The following is a 24,994-nucleotide window of genomic DNA, read 5'->3' as shown; positions in this document are numbered from 1 at the left end:
GCTCCGGCCACTTTGCAGTTCTGACAAAGGCCCTGTGCCTGGTGTGTAATGTCCACTGCTCGGGTGTCCTCCCACCAGGAGCCTATCCTGCCTTTTAGGTGACGTCAGCGCTCCCCCTCCGTGTCCTCCTACCCCCTTATATGTAATTCTCCTTTACATAGGATGTGGTGGTTCTTCCTGAACTTCTGCACTAGACTGAAGACATCCTGAGCTCTGTACCGCATCTCTACATCCTGCATCTCAGCACCTGGCACAGAGTCTGCTGTACATAATAAACACACAGTGAACTGGCTGCATCTGAATCGCAGCTTCTATAAACACAACATAAATGATAGTTTCTGGTCTGTAACTTCCAGACGTAGGTTTTACTGCCTGAGTTCATAGCATAGTACCTGGCACTTACTGGTTATTCAATATTTGCTAAACGATATGATTGTGGAAAGCATAGATTTTAACTCGGTGGCAGTTCATTTGGGAAATTATTTCATTTTTTAAATGCTATCATTCTGCTTTCTCATGTATTTTAGATTCATTAGGATACAGAACTCCTAATTCTAAAACAATCAGAAGGACAAGACCCATTGTTCCTGTGGCGCAGTCTAATTTGACCTTCATAAAGCCACTAAAAACAGGCAAGTATTTAATATCGTTAAAGTCTACTAAAACCTGACATGAAGTGAAGTTGTTTTTTTTTTTCTGAAGTGAAGTTTTAATTGCATTTCAAATGGAAATGAGTTGGTACTTTTTTTGTCAAATAAAAGCCTTGAAGAATTGTTGAAGTGTGTATTCAGATAATAAGTAGGATATTTTCTCAGACGCTAATGAAATTGACTCACATTACTTGGAGCTTTTCAATAACCAGGAAGCACTGCCTTACATTTTCTCTTTTTACTTTGACTACATTTTATACCCAAAATGCTTTCAACCATTTCCAGCAAGTAGTGGAAAAGCAAACATTGTTCAGTGTTTTAAAGTTGGTTTTGCTGATTAAAATGGTCTTTTGCTATAGAGTGTATAATAATTTAAAGGAGAATTTCTTGTGCAATAACCTGATTGTGTTCTTAGGTATTCCTAGGCACCCAATGCCGTTTGCTGCAAAAAACGTGTTTTATGACGAACGCTGGAAGGAAAAGCAGGAACAGGGCTTTACTTGGTGGCTAAATTTTATATTAACGCCTGATGACTTCACTGTGAAAACAAGTATTTCTGAAGGTAAACATCATTAATGCTTAAATTAAATGATACTCTTGTTTTACGAGGTCATTTCTAACATGACTTTTCATTCTTTCATTATACGTATTTGTTTATTGTATTGTAGTGAATGGCATGGTTCACTAATCCATTGACGTGAATGCTCAAGGCTGTGTGGGTGAGAATTTTGTGCTGAAAGTACCAAACTTTACTTTTTCTTTTTACTTTCCTTTCTCACTCAGCAGCTGATGTGATTCTAGCCTTTTGAGTGACTGGGTGCTATTCTAATAAAGATGCAGTCTGAGTCAACAGCACATCATGACTGCCTAGAAATCCAGTTCAGTGTTCGCTGCATTAATAAAGTGTCACGTCCTGGTGAATCAATTTAACCGTCTTGTGCGGCCTGATCACTTTAGGGATGTTGTCTCCACCATAACGTAGTTTAAGACGTGTGTAGGCACGTGTATAATTATGAGGAATCCAAAAAAACAGTTGATATGGGGACTTTTTAAAACATCTCAGTGTCTGTTCTGGAAAAGAGAAGACTCGAGTGCAGAACCAGCTGGAAACACGCTGTCCGCGGAATGCTTGGGGGATCTTCTCCTGCAAGAGAAGGAAGCATCGCCTGGGCTGCTGTCCCACAGAAGCTGTGGGTCAGTTCAACTCAAGATACGGAAAAACCCTTTTAATATTTAACCTGTCAGAGCACCGCACAGGCTAACTTTAAGAGGACGGTTTCTCCACTGTGGCAGAGTTCAAGCAGAGACCGCTCTGTTTTGTTAGAGAAGCATGTCTAGGGTTTTTACACCAAGAGGCTCTTTGATTAGATGATCTCTAAGGTCACTTTTCTTTTCCAAAAGTAAACAAAGCATGATTTTTAGTTCTCTTTAGAGAAAATGTGATTTTAAAATGTATAAAAATACTGTTTAACCAGAAACATTCTTTCTTTTGTCTTTACCCAGTAAATGCTACCACTCTTCTTCTGGGAGTAGAGAGTCAACATAAGATAAGTGTCCCTAGAGCTCCCACCAAAGATGAAATGTCGCTTAGAACGTACACTGCTCGGTGCAGGCTGAACAGATTACGCCGTGCTGCGTGTCGCTTGTTTACGTCTGAGAAAATGGTTAAAGCTATGAAAAAGCTTGAAATTGAAATTGAAGCTAAGCGGTTAATTGTTCGAAAAGACAGACACCTCTGGAAAGATGTGGGTAAGAAGATTACAGAAATCTTGCGCTTACTTCTTTAAAAACACGCTAGAAATTTTGTATTTCAGAGTCACATGTATATATAGTTTGCCTTGGCTGCCTAAAATCTCACATACTTAAATGTGATAATGTATATATATTGAAGAGTGGAATTATACTTTATTCAAATTAACTTTGTAAGTGATTATCCTTTTTTCCGCTGATTTCTCTCCCTGACCTCACTTGCCTTTCACGTGCATTTCAGGAGAACGGCAGAAAGTCCTGAACTGGTTGCTGTCATATAATCCTTTGTGGCTACGAATCGGCCTAGAGGTAAGTACACCTTTCTGGTTTTGAAAAAAGATATACTTTTTTATTATATACTTTTAATAGACTCTTTAATAAAATATAGTTCTACTTATAAAGTCATTTGGTTAGCTTAACTGATCTTTCAGTATGAAATTTAAGGTCCTTTAAGAAATGCTCATTAGGTTAATAGACCATGTCATTATATGCTATTGCCATTTTGTTATGTAGCAGTTTTCCTATCGGTTTCTTATATATGTGTAATTTGATACTGGATATAATAACAAGTAGATTAAGCTCCTTTGTGAGTATTTACCAATGACGATACTAGGCTGTTTTAAACCTGTATAAAACCCAAGGAGGTGTGTGTCATTATTTCCACTTCACTGACAAAACAGAGGCTTAGATGTTAAGTGACTTGCTGAATGCCAGTGACTGGTCAGGATTTGAATTACACCAGTCTGGTGCCATTGGAACCATTCTGATGGAACCCTGCTCATAAAAACATCATTGTACTTTGAGTTGTTCACATGTTGCACAGTTCCATAATATTTAGAATGCTAAAACAAACTGAATTAGAAAGCCACTAAGAGTTGCTGTTTAAAAAAATATATGCTTTTATTAAAATCCGTAGTGTTTCCATTTCATTTAGTCTTACTGGTAAACTCATATTTCCTGAAGGCTTTTTGCCTTTGTCATGAGGGATGTCTTATTCTTACTTCAATTTATTGTAGGTTTTGTAATAGAAAACTCTTTAAAACTGAAAGGAATCTTTACAATAATCTAGCTCTTATTTATCAAGAAATGGAGGCGCTGAGAGAATGAATGATGAGCCTCTATGGTCGCCCCGCTTGACAGTGTCATTGCTACAATTTCTTGTTTTAATTCTTATTTCAATTGAATTGAATTTCAATTCAATTTATTTTTTTCAATGAATGATTAATTAGAAAATTACATATCAACTGGCTCTGCTTCACATGTCAAGTAATTCCAGAACCTCAGTTAAAGTAGAATCTCTCTTTTTTGGGACATAGCTTTTTTGTGGCAGAAGTAAAAATTGGGGAGCTAGGTAGAAGCCTGCAATGCCTTTCAAAGCTCCTGCTTAGATGTAGTGTGCGTCAGTACCACCCGTATTTCTGGCCAAAGAGCATTATTTGGCCAAACACTAATGAGGCAGAAATATTTATTCTCTCACAAGAGACACAGCAAGTCTATGCCATCTGGTGGGAAAAGGACCTTTTAAAGGGAAGGGAGGGATGAATAACTGTGAATAAAACATTCTCCCTTACCACCACACTTTAGGGTTCCACTAGTAGGCATGGCTTTTAAGGATCTTAGGAAAGCATCAAAGGCCAAAAAAAAAAAAGTAAGTAAATCTAAAATGTCTCTATTTTGGCAGGTATTAATACTTTGCCATGCTTTTGTCTAGTTTTGTCAGTGTAAGTTTATGGAATATAATTTGATGTGTTGATGTGTTTTTAGTTTTTTCTAGAAAGTGGCTTTTAAAATCAATAATAATTAGTGTATTGATGTTAAATTAATGTCACATTAAAATCATTAATTATATACAGATCTGCACATCCCAAGTTATTATCTTAGTTGCCTTACAGATGGTTTTCCATTTGTTAACTATTAGACAATTTAGAATTATTCAGGTGTCTGTTGTGCCTTCCCGATGTACTTAGGGGGAAAGTTGTAATTATGATAATTACTATAATAATTTGTACTTAAATTTGAACAACGGGCCCACATTTGATAGTTTTTTAACTTAAAGGAAGAAATTATAAACACTGCTTGTCACATGATTTTTAAGAACTTATCTTAGTCCTGAGCATTTGTCTTTTTTCATTGTGAAGTATACCATATACACTAAAAATTGCACAAAACATACATGTTCAGTTCAAAGAGGTTGTTGGGCAAGTCTCTCCATCACTCCCGTGCTCTTTAGGAAAGGGAGTGTCTCCAGTTTCTTAGAAGAGCGTTGTCTGCCCTTCCCTCTGCATCCCTGTGCTCCTTTGAGATAACAGAGCCCTGACTTTAACTTGAATTTCTTTTTAGACCATATATGGAGAACTCATCCCTTTGGAAGACAACAGTGATGTCACAGGGTTGGCGATGTTTATTCTGAATCGCTTACTTTGGAATCCTGATCTTGCAGCGGAGTTTAGGCACCCAACTGTTCCTCATCTGTACAGAGACGGCAAGTAGCTCCGCCCCAGCCGCACTCTCCCTGCGCTGTGCTGTCTTTCTTCTTGTCTGTGTAAGCCTCACCCTCCAGAGAAACCGATGTGAGTGGGTCTCTCCTTCCACTGCCCTCCCTTCCTGACCCCAGCACTCCCTGTCATTCCCCAACACTTCAACACTGCAATTACGTTTGCCTGTTGCCTTTACCCACCCTGTCCTCCCAAGCAGGCTGCAAGCCCCATGGAGATCAGAGCTGTTTCGGTTTGCTACTGTACATGTGGCACCTGGGCTCGTGCCTGCACATAGTAGGTGCTCATTAAATATTTGTTGTTGGAACACTTAGTGTCTCTGTGCCTCTGTTTCCTCCATGAATTGAAAGTTATTACATGGTACCTGCCCCACAGAGTTGTTGTGAGTATCAAATGAATTCATACATGTCAGACACTAAGAAAGGCACATTGTGCTTACTAGGACTGTGTTTCTAGCACATTATTACTATCATACTTTCAGGTAAAACTTGTGTTTTTGGTTTTGTTTAACTGAGGTGTAGTTGATTTACAGTACTATAAAGTTTCAGGTGTACAATGTAGGGATTCACAGTTTTTAAAGGTTATACTCTACTTACAGCTTTATAAAATATTGGCCCATGTTGTACAGTGTATCCTTGTAGCTTATTTTATTTTACATACAGTAATTTGTACCTCTTTATCCCCTTCCCCTATCTTGCCTCTCCCATCTTTTTTCTCCCCACTGGTAACCACTGATTTGTTCTCTATGTCTGTGAATCTGCTTCTTTTTGTTATAGTCACTAGTATGTTATACTTTCTGGATCCCACATATAAGTGAGATGATACAGTATTTGTCTCTCACTGTCTGATTTACTTCACCAAGCATCATATCCTCCAAGTCCATCCACGTTGTTGCAAGTGGCAAAATTTCATTCTTTTTTGTGGCTGAGTAGTATTCTATTGCGTGTGTGTGTATCTGTGTGTATGTATCTCACAATTTCTTTATCCATTCATCTGTTGATGGACATTTAGGTTGCTTCCATACCTTGGCAGTTGTAAGTAATGCTGCTATGAACATTGGGGTGCATGTGTCTTTTTAAATTAGCATTTTCATTTTCTGTGGCTCTATATCCAGCAATGGAAATACTGGATCATATGGTAGTTCTATTTTTAGTTTTTTGAGGAACTACTATACTGTTTTCCATAGTGGCCTGCACCAATTTACATTCCCCCTGCCAAAACAAACAAGCAAGCGAACAAACAATATCAGAAAAAAAAAAGAAAGGTTAATATGAGGATTTTTATAATCTTATAAAGAATTCCAAGATAATTTGACTTTAAAATATAAGTCACATCTCAAGAATCCTTAGTAGAAATATGCAGACTAAAAGCAGAGCAGAATAAATAAATACAGAAAAATAATTTCAAATAAAAAAAAACTATCTTACACAGATTAACTTGCTTTGCCCTTTTTGTACTTCATTTCAGGTCATGAAGAAGCTCTGTCTAAGTTTACACTGAAAAAGCTGTTGTTGTTGGTTTGTTTCCTTGATTATGCGAAAATCTCCAGACTGATTGACCATGACCCTTGTCTCTTCTGTAAAGATGCTGAATTCAAGGTACAGTTTTCATTTTATATTTTATGTTTCACATGTAAGACTTTTGCTTGCTTTATTGTATATTTTCTCCTTAGAAAAAGTGAGTTTCCCGAAGAACAGTTCTCTGGAGTAGAACAGGACCCCCTCCCTGGTGAGCCCTACCAGGAGCTCTGACCCTGCCTGACTCGGTTGATGCTTCACCAGCACATCATGCTGTTCTTAGCTTCGATTTGAGAATGATGGAGCTATGTCTCTGAGGAATTAATTTGGGGGAAATTTTCTTTCCTAGTTTAGTATGTTATCAAATTCCTACTAATTTTTAGAGTAGTATTAATTATGAGCACTTTCTTAAAAGTCTTAAATTGGAAATAGATTTGCATCGTTACTGTATAATATGAAACTGACCATCTTTTTATACTACTATTAATTTTACTTTATTTCTATATGCACAGAATGTTTTGAAGAATTTGCTTTTATTGTAAATAAAAGTCTAACACTGGACTATAATACCTGCCACTCGTTTCTCCATAGGCTAGTAAAGAAATCCTTCTGGCTTTTTCACGAGACTTCCTGGGCGGTGAAGGTGACCTTTCCCGTCACCTTAGCTTATTAGGATTACCTGTGAACCATGTTCAGACACCATTTGATGAATTTGATTTTGCTGTTACAAATCTTGCTGTCGACTTGCAGTGTGGGGTGCGCCTCGTGTAAGTAGGAGAAATGGAGTTATTTTGCTCAGTGGAATAGACTAAAATTTTCTGGAAAACACTTTTTTCTGTACATATACAATCTTTCTTGCTCTTCTGTATAATGAAATAAATTTAAGATTTTTAAAAGTTGGGATAAGTTCAGGAGAATGGTGTCAATTTTAGGTCTAGAAACCTTGTCTCCTCGCCACGTTTTTTTTTCCCTACTGGCATGTAACAGGGTCTTAGTAGGGACTACTGATGCCCCAGAATATGAACTGGGGAAAAGCATGGAACTAATTAAGCTATCAAATATTTAAGTAACACTCTATGTGGTGACAGTGGGACATAAACTCAGAGTGTCTTGCTCCAGGTCACACAGTACTTCCTCACGACAAACTGGAATCCTCAAAACTTACTTTGGCGTGACTACAGTGAGTGACCAGTGCCTGCTTTGGGTGATACTGTATTTAAATGAAATTCATCGTTCATGTATGTTGTTATCTAACAGTTTCATAAGAAAATTCCTCTATTGTTAGGCGAATCATGGAACTTCTCACACGAAACTGGAATCTCTCAAAGAAACTCAGGATTCCTGCAATAAGTCGTCTTCAAAAAATGCACAATGTTGACATTGTTCTTCAGATTCTCAAGTCCCAAGGAATTCAGCTGAATGATGAGCATGGTAACAATTGAGTAAAGATAAAACCTCTCACTGAAAATTGATGTGTCCATATGCTGTGCTTACGGACTATCTTCCCATCTGCAGGAAATGCAATCCTATCTAAGGATATCGTGGACAGGCACAGGGAGAAAACTCTGGCGTTGCTTTGGAAAATAGCCTTGGCTTTTCAGGTATTGTACATTTGACACATTTTGTACTTCATATTATCAACTTTCAGTATTGATTTATAAAAGCATTTTTCATCAGATAAAGTAACAACAGTAACTATTAATTACTATTTTATTTAGTCCCAGGAACTGTGATAATTACTTTATATATATTCCAATTTAATCTTCATGGTGCTCCTGTAAGGTAGCTGTTATCATGACTGCCTAGGGGAGGAAAATGAAGTTAAGGTGACATCACTGACAGGAAGCAGAGATGAGATTAGAACCCAGGCATGTGTGGCCGCAAATCCCACGCTCTTAACCACTTACACATTCCATCCCTCCCACGTAGATGGTGTTTGCTTTAAAAAAAAAAAAAAAAAAAGATAATAGAAGACATTAGCTTCTGTGGATCAAAAATAATGCGTGAAAAAATAAAGATATCTATCCTCCTTTTGTATTTCAGGTGAATATTTCCCTTAATGTAGATCAGTTAAAGGAAGAAATTGACTTTTTAAAGCACACACAGACCATGAAGAGAGCAGTGTCTGCACCGCCAGGCTGTTCTGATGGCCGTGTCAATCAGGAGAAGGACAGAAGGCGCAGCGCTTACCTTGAACAGCACAGTGAAAGCACAAAACTCCTAATGGACTGGGTGAATGTTGTCTGCGACTTCTACAATAAGAAAGTAAGTTTCTTTGTTTTTGTTTTAGCCCAGTTTCTTTAAATAAATTTTGGTTAAAGTCAATTACACCTAATGCATAAAATATTTTCTTTAATTTCTTAAACGATTTAGTTGATATATATAAACAAACATTTCCTGTAATGAGTAAGGGATTGTCGCCTTCCTAGTTTCATCTAATCTGCCACCAAGTGTATAATGCACAAATATTTTACATATCACTAAGGAAAAAAACGCCCTAGTTGGGAGTCTTAATAGGAGATACTTGAATAGAACTGGTGCACCCAAAGGATCATACCCGTTATAAAGCCAAATGCAAATACACCCACCGTGCAGAAGGGGGCACTAGGGACCTCGTCCCGCTGTTGGAGGTGGGGAGGAAAGGAATCTTACATAATCATTTGTTAGATTGGTGCTGCGTTTCTGTATGAAATGCATGTTAAGTATAAACACATGAAGATGAATTGTCCTGACACACATCAGTAGAAAAACTGTCAAATATATAGATAAATTCTATGTTTTAATTAAGTGCTAGAGTCTTGAAGGCTCTAGGGGAGAATGTTCCATGGCTTTCTCTCTTTTTTTTTTCCATTTTCATATTCTTTCTTCATTAAAGGTTATTACAAGATATTGAGTATATAGTTCCCTGTCCTATGCAAAAGAAATTTGGGATTTTTTTAAAAAATCTATTTTTATATATAGTGGTTAACATTTGCAAATCTCAAATTCCCAATTTATCCTTTCTCACCCCCATTCCTTTCTCTTGACTTCCAGTGTTGCTGGCAATCTTTAGCTTTCCTTGCTCTGCAGACACTTGACTCCAGTCACTGCCTCTGTCTTCACACAGCATTCCCCCTGTGTATCTGCTCCATGTCTCTCCTTTTCTTATAAGGACACCAGTCATACCGGATTAAGATTCATCTTACTCCAAGGTTATCTTAACTACTTAAATCTGCAGTGACCCCATATCCAAATACGATCATATTCTGAGATACTGGGAGGAACATAAATTTTTGACAAATGCTCTCCAACCCAGCACAATAACATAATCAAATTCTATTTTTGAAATAGCTAATATTTTACAGGTGAGAATTTGGCTATGAATGTGGTATTACACTAGGTACTAATAGGAACTGATGAGATAGTCTTAGCTATTAAAAGGAAACAAGGACTACAAAATCACTGGTATCTTTCTTATTATCTAAACACTGTTAATTATTTGTCTGATATTCCCAATCAGGTGGAGAACTTTACAGTGTCTTTCTCAGATGGCCGTGTGTTATGTTACCTGATCCACCACTACCATCCTTGCTACGTGCCTTTTGATGCTATATGTCAGCGTACGACTCAGACCGTGGAGTGTGCGCAGACTGGCTCAGTGGTGCTAAATTCCTCGTCTGAATCTGATGAGAGTTCTCTGGATTTGTCTCTTCGAGCATTTGATCACGGTTAGTCCCTGATGGTTGATTAACTTTCCCAGTTTTCCTATTGCCCTGTCTGGTTTCTGGCCTGAGCAGTCTAATCTAATCGCTCTCTCTTACCTGCATTGCAGAAAATACTTCAGAACTATACAAAGAACTCCTTGAAAATGAAAAGAAAAATTTTCAGTTGGTCAGGTCCGCAGTCCGAGACCTTGGTGGAATACCTGCTATGATCCAGCATTCAGACATGTCGAACACGATTCCGGACGAAAAGGTGAGTGGAAGTTTCTTAACCGACAGTAGCTGCTCACAGAAGACGAAAGGGAGCTGTGCGTTCTCTGTCTCACGGGAACTTCTCTTTTCACCTTTTATTTTTGTCTTAGGTGGTTATTACCTATTTGTCATTTCTCTGTGCAAGGCTTTTGGATCTTCGCAAAGAAACGAGAGCTGCTCGACTAATACAAACAGCTTGGAGAAAACACAAGCTGAGAGAAGATCGAAAGCGCCATCAGGTACTCCTCAGGGGCAGAAGCGCTGTGATGTAAACTGTAGGTCATAAGACGTCAGCTGGCTGATCCCTGGTGTTGTTTCTGTTTTACCGACATTAGAAATTATTGAGGTGATTTTCATAGCTGAGTGTTTGGAGGTGGGGATGAATATTTCTCCGAACTCCTGATGTTTCCTTCATTCAGTATTTTCTCCCGCCTCTGTCCACACTTCTCCTCAGTCCGCTCCAGGGAAAGTAGAATAATGTATTTATCCCTGCTGTAAGTGTGTGAAAAGTAAGCCAGGGATGCCTGACTGCCCCTTCCCTCCTTCCTCTCGGCCTCTGCCCTGCCTCCAGGAAGCAGACGTTTTCCCTTAACTTCTCACACTGTGCTCTGGGAGGCTGGACCTCCACCAGAGCCCCTGGGGTGTGGCTGGACCTCCACCAGTGCCCCTGGGGCGTGGGTGTCACCTGTCTAACTCTGCAGTGCAATTAGCCAGCTCACTTCCTCTGCCGTGAGTGAAACTGTCTTCCAGGTTATCCTTTACTAGTTTAAAAGTGGCATTTTGGTTTCCATTGTTTTATTTCTCAAAATGTTTAGGAACTGGGCACAGGGAGAAGGATGTTACTTACTGTTTCCCTTTGTGACCCCCGTAGTATGAATATATTGAATTAACATAAAATAAGTGTTTTCTTGAGTTCTGAGAAAAATGTCATGTTTAACAATCTGGGAAATGGTCTCTTTGATGACATTGAACAAACTATTTAAATCCTTTTATCGCCCTACTCTTTCCACTAATAATGCTGTATTTACTTGGAAAAATCAAAATAATAGCAGCAGCATGCTTAATAAATCTTATCAGATATTAAAGAACATATTTCACCCAAGATTGCTCCTCAGTTCTGAATTGCAGTGCACTGGTGATAAAGTTCTCAGTAGCTGTGTAAAATAGCTAAATTTTGGCAGCCCTTCAGCATGCCCTGTGTTCTCTCCCACCATATCAGACCTGCCAGCATCACTAACTGAAATAGCTGTGCTCTTGCCCCACTCGAAGTCTTGGTAGTAACTTTTGGGCGACAGGCAGTGACTTACGCTCACAGGTCGTCTTCTCTGCTGCTACGTCCTCTGTGCCTTCTCTTGCCCCTCATCTTCCTGGGATCTGCCTCCTTGCCCGCATATCTTTGGAGGATAACTTGTACCTCTGGAGGCTTCTAGGAGAATTGTTTTAGTAAAGTTTTCAGGGAAGACATTCTCCTGGCTAGTCCTCAAATTATTTCGTTAATTCATTACATGGCATTAAATGAGAGAGTTATAAGATTTTAAGAAACAGGTATCAATTAATTTTTTTTGTAATGAAATCTGCTTAATTTTCTGCTCAGGATAGTCTTGTATTAATCACATATTAATTGCAGAAATTTCTTAGCTTTTTTCTTAGCTTTTTTTCTTAGCCTCACAAGATCCCTTTTCTTGATTTATTCCTTTGGTCCAAGTATTGGAAATTTCCTTTTTTTGAAAACCACTGCTTCTCTCCTTTCTCCAGGTGACCATGCTCCTTATACAGTTATACTGAGGTGCGTCTGTACCATTTCATTTGCTGTTTGGAACATTAAACAGCAGGCTCCTTTCATATTCTCGTAGAAGTATTATAAACTAGTAAGCATATAACCGTTACCTTGTGGTAGCTATTTTTCAAGTTTTATATTTTTCTTTAGTCATTATTGTAATTTATTTAAACCAGAAGTGTGAAAATAGAATGGTTCAAGCTCTTGTAGTGATGCGGCTGGTGGCCCAAATTACCTGATGAATAAAGCAGGCCTGTCCAAGGGTCCCCAGACACATTCTACCTCTTAGTTCTTCCTGAGTGAGTAGGCACCAACTCCAAAGCAAAGTAAATCCTGTATTTGGCCCATATACAAAGCAAAAAAATAAACAGACAGACAGGGAACAGGTTGGCTCAGCCACAGTGCAGGATTAAATAGGGCATACAGGCTGCCTCAGAGTCAGTGACTGCAGGTATCGGAGCTTCGGCCATTAGTTTATGTAAGTTTTCAAATAGTTGCTAGTTTTTATAGTGTATTTGGCTCTTTGGATCTATCTGCCTTCCTTCTGTAGCTTCTCTAGTGTCACCTACGGTTGCTCCACATTAGTTTGCCAGAGACTCAGATGATCTACAAACTGAGTTAAGTTTCATTTTATGTCAGCTGATTGCATCCAAAAATGCCCCCGGAGCTTTTTCTAAGCTTCAGACTCAAATGCTACTTTTGAACAGCATCATACTTTTTTAAGGCAAATAAATGGGGTGCTTTTTCTCCCCCGAATTGTTTTTTATTGTAAATTGTGATAAAGAACACATCATAAAATTTACCATCTTAACTGTTTTTAAGTTATTCATATTTTTTAAGTTTGCTGAACACTATGATTCAGTAGGATTAAGTATATTTACATTATTATAAAACAGATCTCCAGAGATTTTCCAACTTGGAGAACAGAATCTGTACTCATTAAAGCACAGTTCCCCATTTCCTCCTCCCCCTGTCCCTGGTAACCACTTTCCTATTTCTATTTCTACAAATTTGGCTACTTTAGTTACGTAATATAAGTGGACTCATACAGTATTTGTCCTTGTGTGACTAGCTTTCACCTAGCATTTGTCCTCAAGGGTCATCCATATTGTAGCCTGTAGCAGAGTTCCTTTCATTTTTAAGGCTGCATGGTGTTCTGTTGTGTGTATATACCACATTTTGTTACCCAGTCATCCTTCAATGGGCATTAGGTTGGCCGTTGTGAATAGTGCAGCTTTGAACAGGGGTGTACAAACATCTCTTTTGGACCATTTTCAGTTCTTTTTTTGTTTTATATGAATTTTTTTGTCTTTTTTTAACATTTTTTTATTGAGTAATAGTCATTTTACAATGTGTCAAATTCTAATGTGAGCACAATTTTTCAGTTATACAGGAACATACATCTATTCATTGTCACTTTTTTTCACTGTGAGCTACCACAAGATCTTGTATATATTTCCCTGTGCTATACAGTATAATCTTGTTTATCTATTCTACATTTTGAAATCCCAGTCTGCCCTTTCCCACCCCCCACCCCCTTGGCAACCACCAGTTTGTATTCTGTTTCTGTGAGCCTGTTTCTGTTTTGTATTTTTTTTTTTTTTAGATTCCACATATGAGTGATCTCATATGGTATTTTTCTTTCTCTTTCTGGCTTACTTCACTTAGAATGACATTCTCCAGGGACATCCATATTGCTGCAAATGGCATTATGTTGTCAGTTTTTATAGCTGAATAGTATTCCATTGTATAAATATACCACATCTTCTTTATCCAGTCATCTGTTGATGGACGTTTTCAGTTCTTTTGGATCTCTACCTATGAGTGGTATTGCAGGATCATATGGCAGTTCTGTTTTTAACTTTTTGAACCACCATACTCTTTTCCATAGTCACATATTACAGTCCCACCAACAGTACACGAAGATTGCAACTTCTCCACAATTCCTGCCAACACTTGTCATTTTCTGTTTGTTTGTAAAGTTCAGAGATACCTCATTTTGATGTTGATTTACATTGCTCTGATGATTAGTACTGTTAAGCATCTTTTCATATTCTTGTTGGCCATTTGTATGTCATCTTTGGAGAAGTGTCTGTTCATTTGCCCATATTTTAATTGAGTTATCTGATTTTTTTGTTGTTGTTGAGTTGTAAGAAATATTTATGTATTCTAGGTACAGGTTCCTTAATAGATATATGATTTACAACTTTTTTTCAATATGTAGGTTGCCTTTTCACTCTGTTGATTGTGTCCTTTGAGGAACAAAAATTTTTTAAGTTTGATGTAATTCCATTTGTCCACTTTTTGCTTTTGTGCTTCTGGTGTCATATTTAATAAAACATTGCTAAACCCAATGTTATGAAACATTACCCTATGCTTTCCACTAAGAGTTATATACTTCTGAGTTAGACATTTAGGGCTTTAATTCATTTTGAGTTAATATATGTATACTGTGTAGGATAAAGATCCAGCTTCACTCTTTGGTATGTGGATATCCAAACACCAGTTTTTGCAACACTGGTTGTTGAAGAGAGTGTTCTTTTCCCATTGAGTGGTCTGGGCATCCTACTTAACGATTATTTACTCAGTTACATGGAGTTTATTTCTGGGCTGTCTACTCCGTAACATTGGTCTACATGTCTGTCTTTATGCTGGTACCGTAGTTTGATTATTGGAGCTTTGTGATATGTTTTGAAGTTGTGGGTGTCGAGGGGTGTGCTTTTAGTCTGGATTCAATAGCCTGCAGGCCACAGGCTCACAGGGGCACTGCAGTGATGTCAGATGGCTTAGTCAGCTCATTGGACATAATTCCTCAGCCAGATTGTGGAACCATCTAGTCTTTTATCACCCAGAAATGACCCAGTATATGGCCCTCACCATTCCATAGTAGCTGGCTCAGTTCATTAACTGCCTTTTTCCTCTGCTAGAGTAGCAGTTTGATCCCCTCCATAGCTGCGTTTTCATTCTGTAATGAGATACTAACAACTGATAATAATTAGAATCTGTGGCTAATTTCTTTGTGGAGCCCCCCCTTGCATGGTGGGCTGTCCCAGACAGCAAAATGCTGTAAGTTCTCAGACACACTATCAGTTGTTCCTTTCCACATGATCCCAGAGGAATAATTTATATTCTAGTTTCCAATTCAGGTGAACCGAAGTGATAAATCTAGCCTTGAGGAGTATAGCAAAGTGGTAAAGAGCACAAACTCTAAAGCCAGACTGCCTGCGTCAAGTTCTGGCTGTCCTAGCCAGTGGAGTGTCTGCTTGACCATGGCCCAGAGAGAGAAGTACTGGTCATCTGTTTTTGTGGTTGTAGCCGGGTTAGAGGGATCATTCAGGAAGTGCTCAGAATAGTGCCACAAGCCTAGTATTTAATGTGCTGTTATTCATAGTAATTCATTAGAAGTAAGAGAGATGTGCAGGGTACTGACCTCTGGTGCTTCCGGGGCAGCTGACGCCCCTGGGGCCACGGATGCAGTGGGGCAGTCTTGACACCACTTCTCACAACCCAACATTCTGCTCTCCTGAGCCTCTGTGGCCGAAAGCCACAGTGTGTTCTGTGCTGAGGTGAATATTTTGAATCTCCCTTTTTGTGAATTCCTTGTTCAAATTGTAACAAAGCAATAATACCTTCTCCTCTAAGGCATTTTGTTTACCTTAGGGTCTCTTTCTTTTTTTTTTTTTTCCCTCCTACAATTCATCGCTTTCCTAAAAATCAAGCATGAATTCACTGCACCATAATCTGAGAAAAGTACCACAGTTAAATTGCCTTTATATTGATTACTGAGGATCTGTGATAAATCAAACATGTCTGTGATCTTATCTTAGGATGATATTCCCTAGGAATCTTTGTTTCATCATATAAGTCTCATCTGCAAGTCTACCTATCAGCTATTTCAACATGCCCAGAGGTACCTGCACTACAGAGATGAGCATGTGACACAATAAGTCTGGGGCGTATTTTATTTCCAGTGTCAATTTGATTAATACTTAACAGATGATTTTCTTACAAATAATAATTTAAGATTTTAAGTGATTAAGTATTTAATTCATATTTGCTTTTTTTTTAGGAGAGAGACAAAGCTGCAAGAATTATTCAATCAGCTGTAATTAATTTTCTAACTAAACGACGATTTGAAAAGGAGATTAATGCGGCGTTGCTCATTCAGAAACACTGGCGAGGACTGTTAGCAAAGAGACAATTGTTAATGTTAAAAAAGGAAAAACTAGAAAAAGTTCAAAATAAATCAGCATCCGTTATTCAGGTATGGTATTCTGAATTTTAAAAGGTTTAAACATTTTTAAGGATGCCAATAAAACATGAAAAAGTTTTAAATTATTATACTTCTGGTACTTTAACAAATATTTGATACCTCCGCAACCAAAATGCCTACTTTGCTCTGGACAGCAATCTAATTCTGTACCCTGACCCGTCTTCTTTGTTTTACCTTCGAGGTTTGCCTTCCACTCTGTGGGTCATGCAGTGCCATTCTCCCTTATGTATCCGTCAACCCAGCCAAGCTCTCTTTCTATCTTTACTATGAGTCCTGGAAACTTCTCTTTGGGGATAAGTGTGCACGTCTTCCTCTCCAGCCCACTTAGTTGGCACATACTGGAAATATTACTTATAATCAGTTTATAGAATACCTCTGTTATTTTTCTACTTAGTAAAAACAAAAAGAAAGAAAGAAAGAAAAGTAACATATCTTTTCGCATAATGGAGATATTCCTTGCATCTATATGCTAGTTTTCGATACTAGATTCTGTTTTAATAACATCAGAGAGATGTACTATTTAAATTTACCCTATGTAAATGCCATTGAAACTTCATCCCATAATTTTGTCTATTTTATAACTTTGGAGATTTTTTGTTTCTGGCTACTACTACTACTGTTAGTGAGAGACTCTGATTCAATAAATGATCTTTCTTTGAACCTTTCTTAAAAATGTGAACTATTACACATAGAAAATTGCACACAACACAAATGTAGAGCCTAATGGTTTTTCACCTGTGTAACCACAACCTGGGTCAAGAAATGCCAGCCTCTCAGAAGCCATTTCTCAATCAATTAACTCCCCCAGCCCAGCCCAAGGCAGACACTATCCTAACACATGCTGATCACGCAGCTTTCCTGTTACATATCTTCCTTAAACAGTATCCTATTGTCTTACCTGTTTTTTGAATTTTACATGGATCGGTTCAGACAGTGTAAATTCTTTTAATCAACATGATATTTGTGGAGATTTACCGGTGTTGTTAAATGTAGCTGAGGTTTAACTTTCATTTTATAACATTTTACAATTTATCTGTTCTGTTGTTGATGGGCACCTGGCCTTCTGGTTTTGAGCTGTTCTGACTAAAGCTTTCATGAACGTGCCTTTTGGTGTGAAATATATTCACTCTGTTTGACATATACCCATGAGTACAATTATTTGTCTAAGGTTATACGTATTTCAGTTTTAGTAGATACTACCAAAGAGTTTTCTAAGGCGGTGACAGCACCAACTGTTCATTATGCTTGGAAATTACCTCTTTGATTTTAGCCATTCTAGTGGTTGTATAGTGATAATGAATGACATGGAACATCTTTTCATACTGAAAATCTTCTTTGGTAAAGTGTTATTTCAAGTATCTTTTTCTTCAATTTTTTATTTTGATCGTTTGCCTTCTTGTGGATTTATAAGAGATCTTTGTATGTTCTGGTTATTAGATCTTTGTTGGATATGTGTGTTGTAAATATCTTCTTCCAGACTATGATTTACAGTTTCATGTCTTTCCAATGAAAGTCCTTAATTTTCTTTTATGGTTAGTGGGTTTTTGTAAACCATTTAAGGAGTGTTTTCTTAACGTAAGGCCTTGAAAATATTTTCCTGTTGTAATCCGAAAGCTCTAATGTGTTGTCTTTCACATTTAGATCTCTCCTGAAATTAATTTTTGCATGTGACTTGTATTAGGTGCCATTTTCCTTTTGTATATATGGCTATCCATTGTTTCAGATACATTTTACTGAAATAACCATACTTGCCTCACTGCCGAGCTACCTTTGGCATACGTCAAGTATTCTTGTGTGTGCGGTTCTGTTGGTAGAAGCTTTTTCTATTTCACTGTTCTTTTTGTCTACCACTGAGCCATGTACTTACTCTAGCTTTACATGAAATCTGGATGTCTGGTAGCTGAGTCCCCCTTTGTTTTTCTTTAAGAAGTTTTTAGCTATTCTAAGGCCTCTGCATTTTCATATACATTTTGAATCCGAAGTTTAAGAAGTGTTGGAATTTGATTGAGATTTACTTGAATAAGTCAGTTTAGTTAGTTAGAATTGATATCTTTAGCTACTGACCATGGTATATTTATTTCCTATCTAATTAGACCTTCTTTAAATGTCTCCTAAAATGGTTTTATGGTCTGATGCAAGAGGTCTTAAATATCTTCATTTGTTCCTAGGTATAACATATATGTTTTTTAATTTAAATTTTAAAAGTTTTAACTGTACATTGATCAATATTTTAATTTAAATTCTTTAATTAACACTCAATGAAATGCACTTTTCTTTTTTTGGTGTGCAGTTCCATAAATTTAAACACATCTGCAGATTTGTGTAATCACCACCTCAACCAGGATACAGAACAGTTCCATCTCCCAGGAAGATTTTTGCATTCCATTTCCTTGTGGTCCTTTCTCTCTCCACACCCAGCCCCAGGCAACCTAGCTCTGTCCACCATCACTATAGTTTTGCCTTTTTGAGGATTCATATAAATGGAGCCATCCTTACTGCTGAGTAGTATTCCAGTGTACGGATGTACCACAGTTTGATTATATGTCAGCCTGTTGAAGGATATTTGTATTGTTTCCAGTTTTAGGTGATTTTTATATCATTAGGGTAACTATCTAGGAATGGGAATGCTGGGTCATTTGCTAAGTGTATGTTTGGCTTGATAAGATGTCACCAAACTGGTATCTAGAGTGGCTGTCCCATTTTGCATTTCCACACCCAGTGTGCATATCCTCCATATCCTTGGCAATGCTGATCTCAGTGTTTCTTAGCTGTTGTGGTAGATGTGTGGTGGTGCCGTAGCTTTAATTTCCATTTTCCTAATGGCTATTGATGTACATGTTTTCAAATGCTTAACTGCCTTTTGATCATCTTCTTTACCAAGTGTCTGTTGAAATCTTTTGCCTATTATAACTGAGTGCTTATATTAATGAGATTTGAGACATCTTTCTATATTCTGGATGCAAGTTCTTTGACAGTGACTTGCAGCTGTTTCCTCCCAATCTGTAGGCCTTTTGCAGAAAACGTTTGACGGTCCTTGACCTTGGTGAATGTTCTGTGTACTTGAAGAGAATGTGTATTCTTTTGTTGTTGGGTGAAGTGTTCTATAAATGTCAGTTAGATCTACTTGGTTGATTATGGTTGACGGTACTTTCATATCCTTCCAATGTTCTGTTTGCTAATTCTTGTACTAAGAGAGCAGTGTTTAAGTCTCCAACAATAATTGTGGGTATGTCTTTCTCCTTTTGGTTTTATCCACATGTGTTTTGAAGATCTTTTGTTAGGTGCATACACATTTGGGATTGTTCTCTTGGTGAGCTTTTTTTTTTTATATATATCATGTAATGTTCCTTTTTATCCTCTGTAATGTTCTTTGCTCTGAAGTCTACCTTGCTATACCATCACTATAACCACTCCAGCTTTCACTTGATTGTATTTGCGGGGTATATTTTCTCCTTCCTTTTACTTATTAATTGCTTACCTCATTATATATGACTTGAAGTCCTGACAGCATACAGTTTTTATGTTTTGAAAATCTCAGTCTTTTAACTCATGATTTAGACCATTTATATTTTAGATATTTATAGATATGTTTAGATTTTGGTCTGTCATTTTATTGTTTATTTTCTGAGTGTTACCTTTCATTCTTCCCTTTCCCCTTTCCTGTCTTTTCAATAATCTTAACACTTTTTAGTGTTACATTTTAGTTTGTTTTCTTTCTTTTTAGTTACTTTATTAGTAACACTATCTACACTGACCCTTTTCTGAATTTGAAGATTTTACAACCAACCAACTAAGGAGAAAAAAAAAGAATGGAATCTGCCACTCTGAGCACGGAGCCTGCTTCACTTTGTCCTGCTTCTCTTAAGGCAGCTTAACAATTCTTTACATGTGTACAAAGTGTAGCGCCATTTTGCATAAATAAGTCATTTTGCATAAATAAGCTTAACTGTAGTTGGGTAAATGTCTTAATTACTTCTGCATCTTTTCATCTGAAGAGATGTGGTGCACACATCATTTCTTGTCAGCTGAAGGACAAGAACAAAACCACGGTGGACACATGGTAGAGGTATAAGGCTGCACCCATGTAGGAGCTCAATTATAAACAAAAGAAACAACAATCTTCTTAAAATATACTGCTTTTAAATTTAATGTGTTTATTTTTTTTAAAAAGTTAGAAAAATTAATACTTTAAAAAATGTTAAGTATAGAAAGTTGTGTCTGTTTTACTTTGTGTCCTTTCTTACCTTTTTCAGAGATGTTGGAGAAGATACTCCAGTAGAAAACAGTTTCTGAAATTGAAACATTATTCAGTCATCCTGCAATCTAGGATAAGAATGATAATTGCTGTTGCTTCTTACAAACGATATCTTTGGGCCACAGTTACAATTCAGAGGCACTGGCGTGCTGTTTTAAAGAGAAGGCACGATCAAGAGAGATACAAAATGCTAAAATCATCAGCCCTTGTAATCCAGTCTACGTTCAGAAGATGGAAGCAACGCAAAATGCAATTACAAATAAAAGCTACAATAACATTGCAAAGAGCTTTTAGAGGATGGCACGTCAGGAAACGCGCCAGAGAGGAACAATCTGCCGTGGCCATACAGTCGTGGTATAGGATGCACAGAGAATTACGGAAATACATTCACATTCGATCTTGTGTTGTCATCATTCAGGCAAGATTTCGGAGCTTTCAAGCCCAAAAGTTATATAAAAGGAAAAAGGAGGCTATCCTGACTCTCCAGAAGCACTGCAGAGCGCACCTGAGGGGCAAGGCGGAGCGCGCCAGCTACCTGCAGAAGCGGGCGGCAGCCCTCCGCCTGCAGGCGGCTCTCCGCGGGATGCAGGCGCGGCGCCTGCGCAGACAGGTCAGAGCCGCCCGGGTCCTCCAGTCGTACTGGAGAATGAGGCGCGACAGACTTCAATTTCTAAACCTGAAGAAAGCTGTCATCAGATTGCAGGCACACGTAAGAAAACGTCAACAATTGCAGAAATACAGGAGGATGAAGAAAGCCGCTCTTGTAATTCAGGCTCATCTTCGAGCTTATATTTCCGCCAAGAAAGCTCTAGTATCTTACCAGAGGACACGTTCAGCTGTCATTGTCCTGCAGTCTGCCTATAGAGGGATGCTAGCCAGAAAAGAGTTTATTCACATCCGCACATCTATTATAAAGATTCAGTCATATTACCGGGCTTATATTTCCAGAAAAAAATTTCTGAGGCTAAAACATGCTACAGTAAAGTTACAATCAGTGGTCAAGATGAAACAAACGCGCAAACAGTATTTACATTTAAGAGCAGCTGCGCTAAAGAGAGAAGAATGCGAGCGGGTGTCCTGCATCAAACTGCAAGCATTTGTCAGAGGGTACCTGGTCCGAAAGCAGGTGAGGTTGCAGAGAAAAGCTGCCGTTTCCCTGCAGTCTTATTTCAGGATGAGAAACAGGCGGCAGTCCTACCTGGGAATCCGTAAAGCAGCTGTCGTCATTCAGACTCACTACCGCGCGTACAAAGCACAGGTCAGTCAGAGGAGGGACTTCCTGCGAGTCAAAAGAGCCGTCACTCGCTTGCAGGCCGCTTACAGAGGTTACAAGGTGCGCCAGCTAGTCAAACAGCAACGGAGAGCTGCCCTCCAAATTCAGGCTGCTTTCCGGGGCCGCCGTCAAAGGGCGGCATACCACGCTGTGCTTCGGTCCGCCCTCAAGATTCAGAGATGGTACCGGGCGCGCAAGGCTGTTTCTGACACAAGAACATGCTTTTTAAAGACAAGGGCAGCTGTGATTTCTCTGCAGTCCGCTTATCGCGGCTGGAAGGTTCGGGAGCAGATCAGACGGGAGCATCAAGCGGCCGCGAAGATTCAGTCCGCTTTCAGAACGGCCAAGGCCCGCAAGGCGTTCAGGGCGCTCCGAGCGGCCGCTCGCGCGGTCCAGCAGCACCTGAAGGCCCGGGCGGCCGGGCGGAGGCTGCGCACCGAGCTGGCGGGCCTGCGCCGGGCGGCGGTGGTGCTGCAGGCCGCGTGGCGGGGCCGGGCGGCGCGGCGGCGGCTGCAGAAGCAGCATGACTGTGCCGTGGTCATACAGGCGCACTACCGCATGCACGCGCAGCGGCGGGAGTGGAGAGCCGTGAGGAGAGCGGCCTGTGTGATTCAGGCGCGCTACCGGGCGTACAGGGCCGGAAGGACACAGCGTCACTGGTATCTGAAAACGCGAGCCGCGGTAGTAATCTTACAGTCGGCCTACCGGGGTGTGAGAGTGAGGAGGGAAATGAAGGAGCGCCACAAGGCGGCGGCCACCATCCAGGCGAGGTACAGAGCTCACCTAACCAAGAAGAAATATGCAACCTGCAGAGCGTCAGCTGTTACAATTCAGAGGTGGTATCGAGATACCAAAATTGCGCACCGTCAGCGTCAGGACTATCTGAATCTCAGGAAGGCAGCAGTGACAGTGCAAGCTGTTCACAGAGGTGTTAGAGTGAGAAGGCAGATTCAGCGTATGCACGCGGCAGCCACCTTTATTAAAGCCGTGTTTAAAATGCATCAATCACAGTTGAGATACCGGGAAATGAGAACAGCAGCTGTGGTAATTCAAGTCAGATACAGAGCGCATCATCAAGCTAAAACTCAGCGCGCAGAGTACCTGACAATTTTGAAAGCCGTTATTCTAATTCAGGCCAGTTTTAGAGGAGGCAGAGTTAGGCAGACCCTGAGAAAGATGCAGACAGCAGCGACGCTCATCCAGTCCCACTTCAGAAGACACCGACAGCAAACTTACTTTAATAAGTTAAAGAAGGTGACAAAAACGGTGCAGCAGAAGTACCGGGCAGCGAGGGAAAGGAACGTACAACTTCAAAGATACAACAGACTGAGACTTGCCGTAATCTGCATTCAGGCTGCTTTCAGGGGGATGAGAGCCAGGAGACACTTAAGAGAGATGCACTCAGCCGCAGCTCTTATTCAGAGGAGATTTAGGACTCTGATGATGAGGAGAAGTTTCCTGTCTCTCAGGAAAACTGCCGTGTGGATTCAGAGAAAATATCGTGCAAATGCTTGTGCAAAGCATCACCTACAACAATTCCGACGGCTCCAACAGGCAGCCATCAAGATCCAGTCGTCGTACAGAAGGTGGCTGGTGAGGAAAAAGATACAGGAGGTGCACCGGGCTGCCACCGTCATCCAGGCAGCTTTCAGGACGCTCAGAACACGTGCCACCTTTCAGACTTGGAAACGCGCCTCCATTCTAATTCAGCGACGTTACAGAGCGTACAGAGCTGCAAAACTGCAACGAGAACTTTATGTCAGACAAAGGCGTTCTGCAGTGGTCCTTCAGGCTGCATACAGGGGGATGAGAGCAAGACAGCTCTTAAGGGCAGAACACAGAGCTGCTGTCATAATACAAAGCACATACAGAATGCACAGGCAGTATTCTTTCTACCAGAAGCTTCAGTGGGCTACAAAATTAATACAAGAAAAATACAGAGCAAACAAAAAGAAAGCTCTTCAACACAACGCACTCAAAGCAGCAGCCTGTGTGCAAGCGGATTTTCAGGATACGATCGCAGGGAAACAGATTCAGGAATGGCAGCTTCAGGCTGCCATCACTGTTCAGAAGCATTTTAAAGCCTTTAAAGTTAGGAAGCACTATCTCCACTTTAGAGCAAAGGTGATTTTTGTTCAGAGGAGATACAGGGCGCTAAGTGCGGTGCGCACCCAGGCAGCCGTTTGTATACAGTCCCATTACAGAGGTTTTAAGGCACGAGCCGGTATCCAGCGTATGCACCTGGCGGCCACACGAATTCAGTCATCCTACCGAATGCACAGGGCCAAAGCTGATTATCAAGCAAGGAGAACGGCGATCGTGGTTATACAGAATTATTACAGGTCATATGTCAGAGTGAAAATGGAAAGGAAAAGGTTTTTAGCCGTTCAGAGATCTGTTCGAACTCTGCAGGCCGCTTTTAGAGGTATGAAAGTTAGACAGAAATTAAAAGACATGCCCGAGGAAAAGACGGCAGCCCTCACCACCCAGCCCGCGTCCTGCTGTTCTGGACCTGAAACTCGGCGTGAAACCGGTCAGAGCTCAGCACTTGGGAGTCCCAGGCTGCGTGGGGCCCCTCTCACTGGTCCTTTACAGGAGGCAGAGCGTTGTTCTCAAAGAAAGGCTGCAGTTACAATTCAGAAAGCTTTCCGTAAAATGGTCACAAGGAAACTGGAAACACAGAAGCGTGCTGCCGTACGAATTCAGTCCTTCCTTCAGATGGCGGTGCAGCGGAGAAGGTTTGTGCAGCAGAGGAGGGCTGCTGTCACTCTACAGCAGCGCTTCAGGACCTGGCAAGCCAGGAAGCAGCTTTCACCTTACAGAGAAGCAGCAGTGGTTTTAAAAAGTCACCACAGAGCCTTTTTGTCTGCAGAACATCAAAGAGAAGTTGATTCACAAATAAGGAGCAGTGTCATCATTATTCAAGCTAGAATGAAAGGATTTCTACAGAAACGGAAGTTTCAGAAAATGAAAGATAGTGCCATAAAAATCCAGGTATTTGCATATTTAAATGTAAAGCTTTCATTTTTTTTCTTTGACCAATATTTCTTGG

At 39.7% G+C, this 24,994-nt stretch overlaps 1 protein-coding gene across 2 annotated transcripts in view; it reads left to right on the top strand.

Annotated features, from left to right (window-relative positions):
• ASPM (assembly factor for spindle microtubules) overlaps positions 1-24,994 on the top strand; it is a 51,411-nt gene that overhangs the window by 11,323 nt on the left and 15,094 nt on the right. For both annotated transcript variants that reach the window (XM_031438351.2, XM_031438352.2), the window contains exons 4-18: positions 528-632; positions 1,066-1,212; positions 2,154-2,399; positions 2,641-2,708; positions 4,740-4,881; positions 6,362-6,492; positions 7,003-7,178; positions 7,697-7,842; positions 7,927-8,012; positions 8,455-8,676; positions 9,911-10,118; positions 10,223-10,365; positions 10,475-10,603; positions 16,211-16,405; positions 20,668-24,936. In XM_031438351.2, the coding sequence (XP_031294211.2) occupies positions 528-632; positions 1,066-1,212; positions 2,154-2,399; positions 2,641-2,708; positions 4,740-4,881; positions 6,362-6,492; positions 7,003-7,178; positions 7,697-7,842; positions 7,927-8,012; positions 8,455-8,676; positions 9,911-10,118; positions 10,223-10,365; positions 10,475-10,603; positions 16,211-16,405; positions 20,668-24,936 (6,413 nt within the window). The remainder of the gene's footprint in view (positions 1-527; positions 633-1,065; positions 1,213-2,153; positions 2,400-2,640; positions 2,709-4,739; positions 4,882-6,361; positions 6,493-7,002; positions 7,179-7,696; positions 7,843-7,926; positions 8,013-8,454; positions 8,677-9,910; positions 10,119-10,222; positions 10,366-10,474; positions 10,604-16,210; positions 16,406-20,667; positions 24,937-24,994) is intronic.

This window comes from Camelus dromedarius, chromosome 21 (assembly GCF_036321535.1).
Source record: "Camelus dromedarius isolate mCamDro1 chromosome 21, mCamDro1.pat, whole genome shotgun sequence".
In the NCBI taxonomy this organism is placed as follows: domain Eukaryota; kingdom Metazoa; phylum Chordata; class Mammalia; order Artiodactyla; family Camelidae; genus Camelus; species Camelus dromedarius.
The sequence above is the reverse complement of the archived record's forward strand: the minus strand, read 5'-3'. Positions and strand labels throughout refer to the sequence as shown.